The 9632-nt window shown below is 55.2% G+C and overlaps 1 protein-coding gene across 2 annotated transcripts; it reads right to left on the reverse strand.

Moving 5' to 3' along the window:
* Positions 1-6570: 6570 nt before the first annotated feature.
* C1QL2 (complement C1q like 2) lies at positions 6571-9041 on the reverse strand. Of its 2 annotated transcripts, none has more exons than XM_090041268.1 (2): positions 8298-9041; positions 6571-7204 (listed from the first exon to the last, which is right to left on the reverse strand). In XM_090041268.1, the coding sequence occupies exons 1-2, from the start codon at positions 8892-8894 to the stop codon at positions 7025-7027; spliced, it is 777 nt and encodes a 258-aa protein (XP_089897394.1). In that variant the 5' UTR covers positions 8895-9041; the 3' UTR covers positions 6571-7024. The 2 variants fall into 2 exon arrangements, with proteins under 2 accessions (XP_089897394.1, XP_089897393.1); XM_090041267.1 differs by having other exon boundaries at positions 8388-9026.
* Positions 9042-9632: the final 591 nt, after the last annotated feature.

Consider the following 9632-nt stretch of genomic DNA (forward strand, 5'->3'; position numbering starts at 1 on the left):
CAACCGAGCTCAAGGATGCTTCATGTCCACATTTCCACTGCCTCCATGTCAAGTCCAGGAGTCAGACCCACCCATATGCTTCCACTCCATTCGGGTCTTCTCTACAAGGCAATGAATGGATGAAACGCCAACAGCCACATGAATAAAAATGTGGCAGTCAGGACGAGAAGTGGCCCAGGGCCTGGGGTCTGCCCCCACCTTTCCAATTAGATCCAGCTAGAGACTTCTTTTAAAGTCCCCAAAGCACAGAAGAAAAGAACCCCTCTCCTTCCTTTCCATGCTCAGGGGCACATCTCCTTCCCCCTCGCCCCGCCTGATGTTTCTGCTTTCCCCAGGGTCTGGAGCAGGGGAAGCCAGGCTGCACGGGGTGGGCTCAGCTGGGAACAGTGAGGGCAGGAGAGATGACTGCAGGGTATTCCCTCTTCCCACACCTGCTTGTCAGAGGACCAGGCAGGGTGGGGAAACCCACCTCAGCCGCTACTGTTGTTGGTGTCCCAGCTCCCATGCAATGGAGCTGGAGTAGGCAGAAAGGACTTTGAAGCAGGGACAGAGAGGATGTGCCTTTAAGGATGGAGGGAAAGCATGAGGGGTGTTATGTGTTTTGAGGACTTTAAAGGTAGTCCCCAGAGGCTGCTGAGGTGGGGTGTGTCCTTACCGTGAGGGTTGGGAGAGAGGGAAGGAGGCCAGGAGTAGGGTGGGGGGGCTGCTTCTGCACCCTCTTGTACCAAATCCTGGATCCACCCCTGCCCAGGGAAGAATAAGGATCAATATCAAAACTGCCAAATGTCTCCCTTGAGGCCCAGAGCCGAGATACCTCCAAACAGGGGTTGGTAAAACTAAACTTAACATGCAGCTGTGGGGTACTCCAATGATGCAAGCACATGTGCAAATGTGACAGAAACTTTCAGCCTACAGCACACCTGCTGCCCTGCCCACACATAAGGGAACCATGCACTCATGATGACCTCCCTAAGGCTTCAGATCAAGCAATAGGATGTGTCTGGTTCTGGACCCAAATTTGAACATGGCAACAGGCCACAAGAAACTTCCACTCGGCACATGCCAAAGGCCAGAAACTAACCTACTCAACACCACTCCCCAGCTATGCCTTAGGGGGTTTAGGGCATAGTCTTTGCTAATCCACTGGCAGTTCTTAGTTTTGGCGTGTTGTCACACACTGAACAAGAACAAGGGCATGCTAGCGCTTCAAACAGTGCTCCTAGGTTTACCGTGGTGTTCAGATAGACATGCCCTTCTTGTCACAGCAGAGGGGAAAAGAACATCTCCCTTGCTTGTGTACCAAGTACAACATGACCTTAACCCTTTCTTATGCCTGTTCTACAGCGTAGTCATCATAGCATCTATCCAGAAGTTGCTGTGTTTAGCTTTGATGACACAGGTGGAACTGTACAGTAATGCCATTCAACAGGAGTTATACTAGGTCTATGCTAAAGTTGCTGGGTGCAGAATCTGGCCCTCTAGCACCTAATCTCCACTACAGGTGCCCATATTACACTTGAGACCCCAAGAGAAATAGTTTACTTCCAAACTTCAAAAACTTACCCATGTACAACTTAAAACAAAACTCTATCTGGATCTGATCCCATCTGCATTTATCATACCAGTGCTAACATCACCGTCGACATGCAGTTTAATAATTGGACCACAAATGGATCACTCACCCTGCAGCCTTAGACAGACAAGGCAGCTCCACTCTCAGCTTCTCAGACCAGCTTTACTCATAAAAAACACTACACAAACTAAAACCCTCTGTCCTTTCTATACAGGAAATAATTTTCGCCCTAAACTTCTTCCTAGCACGAGAACCTTCCCCCTCAGCACTCACCCACTGAAGGTTTTTTCCCTTTCTTCAGCTCTACGTCTATTAAGTGGTCAGCACTTCCAGCTGTCCCAAGCCTCCCAGCCATGCAAGTCTATTATCCACTGATCTCTTGCAGCTAGGCTATGAGCCCTTGAAGGGAAGACCACCTTCTTACACAGATTTACAGTTATAAAAGTACTTGTATTTACAAGTACTATCCTGCTGCAGAGTAAATTAGTCTACTGTGCAGTAAACATCTCGTGTAAATGTGCCCAGGATGTTCTAAAATGTTCTGAGTGACAGAACCAGTTTTGATCAGATTTTGTTACTGGTTCTTCCCAGACTTTGTTATCAAACAAGTTTCTGCGCACACATGAAATTTCAAAACCTCAGGAATATGTGTGTATATATATATACATATAATATATATACAACAAAACTGTTTATATGTATATATGTTTATATATAAACAAAACTTGTTTGATATATATGAGAAAGATCGATATATATAGATATAGATATATATATAATTGCATTTAAAATTTAAAATTATAACTGCAATATATATATGTATTGCAAACTACAGAGGTTTGGTGTGCAAAAAAGGCTTACAAACTGGTTTCCCTCTACCCTCAAAGATTCTTGCTTTAGGGGAGTTTCTAATACACTTGTGTAGTATAATTATAATTTTAGTATAATTATTCTGTGGCTAAAACAGGAAGGTGTAGAATGAATATCCACACCAAATATATTCCTCAGTTCGTTAGCTCACAGATAAACTTATCCTGGGCATCAGAGTCCACTGATGTGTAAAGGAGACACAAGCATTAAATTACAAAGTATAATGTCCAGGGCAAGACTCAGAAACAGGAGGCTTCCGCACAGAGTTTAAATCAATATATACATGTAAAGCTATTAAGCATAAAGACCAAAACCGTTTATCTCAAGGCAAAAACAACAGAAACAAGACCCTCGCACACTGCTCTCTCCTCCCTGCCGAGCCAATATGGCCAGGGACAGCTCAGGTGCATCTAGTGGGGCTGATCCTTAGAAGTACTGAGCACCTCACAGTTGGCTTAGATACTCAAAGGTATTTAGGAGTGAGAGTCACAGGGGAAATGTAGGTGCCTAGCTGTCTTTCAAACACTTAAATCCACTATTTAAACACCACTGATATTCTCAAAACCACTGCTTAGCTGCTACCTAGCCCTATAGGTCCCTACCACTCAGCAGCTGGTGTGCAAAAAGCTGCTGCTGACGTCCCATAACTAAGGAGCTGTTTGGAAGTTTGTCCAAGCCAAAGCCCGGGAGCTGGATTCTCCATCCCCCACCCCTCTCTCAACAGCAGGTCGCCCTCTCGTGTGCATGCTCTGAACGTAACAGAGCCAATGCGGCTCCAGGTGAGTGGGGACAAAGCAGCACAGCACCCTTCCCCTCCGGCTCTCACGTCTCAGGTGGGCACTTGCATCGCTGGACCACTGCCTATTCAGGTCTCTCTCTCTCTGGGATTTCCTTTTCTGATGGGACAGTCAGGCTGACCCAGCTTGCAGGCCTAGCTTCAGACAAGGTTAAGGATCCTGAGTAGAGAGAGGGGTGATTTTTTTGGCCTGAGTCCGCCTCAGCATTTCCCGTCTCACTCGGGTGTCTCACTGTCCTGTTGGTTTCTGAGGATCCCTTCCAGAAACACCAAACTGCCCCCATGCATTGAATGGGGAACCTGGGCCTCTATCCCTGGCTTGAGGATGCCTCTGCATGGCAGGGCACCAAGCGATTAGGTGTACAGTGCCTAAGTAGCTTCAGGAAGCCAGGACAGAGACCAGACTTTTTGAACAACATTAAACACCTAAATAAGAGCGGCATGATTTCTCTGACAGGTTGAGCATCCATAGCTCCCAACTACCTTAGGTACTTCTATGGGCCCTGTTAGCGTGATATCTGAGAATCTCGTGCTCTTTAATGTATTTAGCTCCGTGACACTCCTGTGATGGAAACATTATTGTCCCCATTTTACAGATGGGAAACTGAGGCTCGGAGAGGCTGCATGATCCCCCCCACACGTGACAAAGGAAATCTGGGGATGCATGGGGAGTGCAGCCCAGAACCCAGGACAACCAGTGAGCAGTGCACCCGTTCAACGCCGTGGCTTTAGTCACTCACATATGGAGATGGCCTGCTCTGTCACGACCAAGCGGACACAACGTGCATGGCAGCTTGGCATCCTGTGGACTCCAAGTCCAGCCAGAAACACGTGACCCCACCGGATTAATTTCAAGACCCCAGAGGATGATAACTAGCCACTAAACCTCTCTGAAGGGAAGTAGGGCTCTGTTCTTCCTCGAAAACACACCAACTAGGGGGGGCATCTTGCAGCTGGAAGCTCTCCCAGCCCTGCTACCCCATAGGCAGCACTGCCTTTGCCGTTTAGCCAATGCTCTCACCTGCAAGCAAGCACTGAGCTTTCCCATCTTGCTCTCCCCATGTTGACGTGCCTGCTTCAGAGGAATGCACCCCAGCACTGCGGTTACCGTAGTACGACCCTGAAAATAAACTAGAACTGCCTGCATTTGTGCTTCTCCAGCAGGCATGGAGAGAGAGCTGTCCAAGCCTTCCTGTAGCAGTCGCAAAGGTCTTTGCAGTGAGGAGAGGCAAATGAGAAGACTGAGAGTAACTGAGGGAGACGTTCGTTGTATCGATTGCATAAACTGTCGCTGGAGTGGCAATGAGCATTTTTGTTTCCATCCCAGGGAATAATCCAGCCTGATAATTAGTACATGAGAGATAAGTGGAAAATGAGACATCTAGCGAGGGCAGTTCAAACCTCCTCATGACATTGATAATGTGCAGATACATAGATCACTGTCGGGGCAAAGTGCTACTGCGAGCCTGTCTTCCCATTGCCTCATCAATCCATCATCCTCTTAGCAGCTGCCACCTTGGCAGGCACTCACCGACAGCCCTGCATTTGAATTGCAAGGAGCAGGCTTCACCAGGGAATACAGATTTAAGAATCTAAGATTCAAATTTGTTTAAGTATTGTGAACAGCAATTCCCTTGCAAGGCATCTTCATTGCCCTTTTGCCAAGGGGGAACAGTTGGGTCTTTGTTAGAAGTACAAATTGCTTCTTAATGCAAAGGATAAAGCAGAGCCCAGGCACCTCCTTAGAATTCCTCCTGGCTCTTGGTAATGCTGCTGCATGTCAATTTTAATTTTTGAAATTTAAACTGAGGGCTTTGTGTCTAAGCTCCATCTCATCGGGGGGGGAGAGAGGAATAGTCAAAAAGGATTAAAGGCCCGGTGGGAATTGAGGCTCCATTGCAATTATACTTCATTTGGGTCCCAGACATTGGTTTTAATCATATTCTAGATGATCCAAACAACAAGACATTAGAGATTGGTAAGTGTATAACACATGTACCTGGTCATGAACTCATCCTCCTGCTTGAGCAAGGAGGGGTCCCTTCGCATAGAACGAGGGAATAGTTTTCTCTGACACCAAAGCTGAATTTGGCCTTTCTTCTCGGATCAATAAAGCAGCAATACACGCTGAGGACTCAGTAAGAGACCGAGTCGTCTTCACTGACCTGATGATCTTTGTACAGTCCCAAACCAGTGCTGGAATAAATTCATCACAGCTATGATCCCATTAGCTCCCGGGGCGGTGGTGAGGGCAGGGCCTCCCTGCGCCAGTGGGAGCTCCGAGTCTGACTCCGCGCACAGGGTAACAAGGTGTAACTCCATTGAAGCCAATGGAAGTCTCCTTGTGTCAAATCTCTGCGTGCTAAGAGAATCAAGCCTAGAACGAGAGATGAATGAGAGGGGAAGAGCGAAGGAGTGGCTCAGACCCCCGGCAGCAACCCCAGCTTACACCAGCAGAGGATCTGGGCTGGTGTGTGAGATTCATCCCCGTACCAGTTGGCTGTGCAATTATATATTCGTGTGTCATTTTAAAAGAAGCAAGTGTCTGCAATTATTCAGATTCTCAAGGGAATGGAAGAAAGAGAGACCACACTGGATTTGGCATGGTTTGTACGTGTGTGCACATGTGTGTAAAGCCAGATTCACACAGATACACTTAGACATCTATGCTTACTGCATATTGACCTTTACACACACACTCGAGTCCTCCTTTACTCCTTCCTGGCAATCACTCTATCAGGCTAAAAACAGACGCTGGTTTAAACCGCTGGCTGACTGTCCTGGGTTTTGACTCGCATCAAAACAGGCCAAGACAATCCTTCACACGTGCTGCTTGAATGGAAATTAACTCCCGTTAACTTTGATTGTCCCGGGGCTCAGTGTTAACTCTGCTACTTCGGCTACTTAAAGTGAGAGAGTGAACTTGTCCTCCTGTAGGAGTCCAGGAGAAAAGCCTCTGTCTTCGGATAAACCAGTCGTCTGTTCTTAGCCTAAATGTCAGTGATTTCACCCAGTGCCCGATAAAGGGCCTGAAGTCAAATGAACTTTGGTTCCTTTGCCTGTGGAGCAGGGCCACGCACCTTGTAAAACCTCCCTGCCCAGGTCCTCTCCTTTGGGCCTTTCTCAGTCCAGGTGATGGGATGCGCCCTCTTCTCGTACAACTGCAGATGGGGAAACTTGACCCTTCGCCATCCACTCACTAACCTAAAATTTTCCTGCAGACATGAAGTGACCCTCCCCGTGCACCCTCCCCCTCGCTCCCCTCCCCATGCAGCCTCAGAAGAGACACGCAGTAAGAAACCATTGTCTAAAAACATAATTTAATGTGATTTGTTGTTGCGGCCGTCGTTGGTGATGCGCTGGTCGGGCAGCCGGGGACAGCGGGATTCATGACACCATCATTCACACGAGGATTGCATTGCACGTAAACGAAAAGTTACACTTGACCCTATACAAACAAAAGCAGCAAGGGCGAGCCGGTGCACGTGGCCGGCCAGCCCACCTCGCCAGGAGCCTGGCCGGTGACCGCAGGGAGGCGCAGCGTGCAGGGGGCCTGGCTCGGCAGTCCGTGGCTTCCCCCCCGAGGCCCATGACACGCGCTAGTCCGCTTCAAGCAGCAGCTGAGCTCCTAGTGACACACGCGGGGACGGATGCACTGTGGCTGTGGGGAGGGATGGGCTCGCTCGCCTCCACCGCAAAACAAAACGTACGGATGGCTAACGCAGCTAACGTGGCCCGCGGCAGGCGGTGGGCCCCGGCGCTCGGTGACTCGCTGGGGTGCTGGGCTAGTCGGGGTACAGGAGGAAGCCCGAGAAGGTGCTGTACTTGTTGTTGTTGCCACCGTGTGCCTTGCCACCATCCAGCTTGACGTACACCTCGTCCCCCGAGTCCAGGTGCAGCACCACGCTGTTGCTGGCGTAGTCGTAGTTCTGGTCCGCGTCCTGCGCGATGGCGCTGGCCCGCACCTGCAGAGCAGCCGCAGAGGGCTCAGTCTCTCCGCCACACAGGGCATCTGCCCCCCACACCCATCTCCCAGGCTTCCCCTCTTGGCACCCAACGCCCAGCACGCCTCTCTCCTGGGTCCCAGAGCCTCTGCCCCCCACCCTCAACACGCCCCTTCCTCCGGTCCCCACCAAAGCCCCTCAACCCCCTCCTCCTGCCCCAGCCAATGCCCCTTGGCAGCTCCTTCCCAGCCCCCCCTCGCCCTGTGGCCGAGCTCCCCCAGCCTCCAGCCCCTTACAGATTTCATAGCCGCTAGGGCTGGAAGGGACCTCCGCGAGGTCATCGGGTCCAGCCCCCCACCCAAGTGGCAGGAAGTCAGCAGGGGTCAAAGGATCCCAGTGCGATAAGCATCTTTCTCTCCTCCCTGCCCTCTTGCCTTTATCCCCACCTCAGTTCTCCCTTCCCCAGCCGCCCCCCAGATCTGCACCTCCGGGATCCCCCCCATCACCTCGTGGAGAGCGGGGAAGGGGGTGCCAGAGCGGGAGCGGTGGGGAGGGAGGGAAGGGGATGGAGGGAAGCCTGGGAGGGGAAGGGGGAAGCGCTGGGATCCCTGGGGCCAGAGGGAAGGGGCCGGGGGAAGCGGGGGCAGTGCTGGAGGGGCAGGGAAGGGGCCGGGGGAAGCGGGGCAGTGCTGGAGGGGCAGGGAAGGGGCCGGGGCCGGAGGGAAGGGGCCGGGGCCGGGGCCGGGCCGGGGGAAGCGGGGCAGCGCTGGAGGGGCAGGAGCCGGGGCCGCGGCCGGGGGAAGCGGGGCAGTGCTGGAGGGGCAGGGAAGGGGCCGGGGCCGGGGCCGGGCCGGGGGAAGCGGGGCAGCGCTGGAGGGGCAGGGAAGGGGCCGGGGCAGGGGCAGGGGCAGGGGCAGGGAAGGGGCCGGGGCCGGGGGAAGCGGGGCAGCGCTGGAGGGGCAGCGGGGAAGGGGCCGGGGCCGGAGGGAAGGGGCAGGGAAGGGGCCGGGGCCGGAGAGGGGCCGGGGGAAGCGGGGCAGCGCTGGAGGGGCAGGGAAGGGGCCGGGGGAAGCGGGGCAGCGCTGGAGGGGCAGGGAAGGGGCCGGGGCCGCACCTGCCCGTTCTTGCAGAGATCCGCCCACATGCTGGTGCCGTCGCCGCCGCGCATGAGGATGTGGTAGGTGAAGAAGTAGATGCCGCGCACCTGGCACGTGAACTTGCCCGTGGCCGGCTCGTAGTGGTTGCCCAGGTTGGTGACCACGTCGTCGAACTTGAGCACCTCGTAGCCCTCGTGCGGGCTCTTGAGCCCCACGTAGAAGGCGATGCGCGGCCCGCTGAAGGCGGCGCTGAGCGCGCCCGTCACCTCCCCGCCGCCGCTGCCCGCCGCCAGCCCCGGCAGCCCCGGCCTGCCGGCGTCGCCGCGCTCCCCGGGCGGCCCGCGAGCGCCGGCCGGCCCCGGCTCCCCGGGCGGCCCGCGGGGGCCCGGCTTGCCCGGCCGGCCGGGGTCGCCCTTGGGGCCCTGCGCGAAGGGCGGCGGCGGCGGCGGCGGCGGGGCCAGGTCCTGCAGCGCCTCCAGGGCCCCGGGGCCGGGGCCGGCGCCGCTGTAGGGGTCGCAGATCATGCGGCAGGTGCCCATCATCTCGTAGTGCGCGGCGCTGTCGGCGGGCGCCTGCAGCAGCACGGGCAGCGCGATGAGCAGCGCCAGCCCCATGGCCAGGGCGAGCCCCGCGGCGGCCGCGAGCCGCCGGCGCCGCTGCCAGAGCCGGGACGCGGCCGCCCCGCCGGCAATGGTGCCGCCCGCGCCGCCCGCCCGCCGGGGGAAGCGGCGGATCAGCAGCGCCCGGCTCCGCGCGGCGGAGGCATCGCCGGCCCCGCGCCCTCTGCGGGGGGCACCCGCCGGCCTGACGTGGCGGCGCCGCCCCGCCCCGCCCCGCCCCGCGCGCCCCGCCCCGCCCCGCCCCGCCCGTCTCCGCGGGGGCTGAAGTTTGCACTTGGTGCCCCAAGCAGCGGTGCAAAAAACAAACCGCACCGGGGGGCGGGGGGGGCTCTACCACCCCCGCGTCCTACCGGCCTCGGCCCCGTCGCGCTGCGCCGGCGGGGGCGGGAAGAGACCAGCGGGAGCCGGCTACAGATCATTCGCCCCTGCTCTGTGGCAAATTTCAGGTCGGGGGAAGGGACATTGCTGGACACGGGGAGGGCAGGGTAGCCGTAGGGGTTAGGGCTGGAAGGGACCTGGTTTCTGCAAAATGGGAGGTCAGGAAGGGGAAAAGAAAAGGGACATCTATGGACAAGGGATGGGCAGGTTAGCCGTGGACCATTTCACGAGGATTAGGGCTGGAAGGGACTTTGTAAGATCATCATCCAAAAGGCAGGACGTCAGCTAGGCTCAAAGGGTCCCGGCAGGGTAAGATTTCTATATCCCGTTGCTACCTGTAAGCTCTGAAACACA

This window comes from Crocodylus siamensis, chromosome 4 (assembly GCF_052110815.1).
Source record: "Crocodylus siamensis isolate JL-2025a chromosome 4, ASM5211081v1, whole genome shotgun sequence".
Taxonomy (NCBI): domain Eukaryota; kingdom Metazoa; phylum Chordata; order Crocodylia; family Crocodylidae; genus Crocodylus; species Crocodylus siamensis.

Bases quoted from the DNA above. Each gene is read 5' to 3' on its own strand.
- C1QL2 (XM_090041268.1), bottom strand. From the start codon at position 8,894: ATGGGGCTGGCGCTGCTCATCGCGCTGCCCGTGCTGCTGCAGGCGCCC. The intron at 7,205-8,297 runs GTGCGGCCCCGG...GCTGCTCTGCAG, and splicing joins ATCTCTGCAAGAACGGGCAG to GTGCGGGCCAGCGCCATCGC.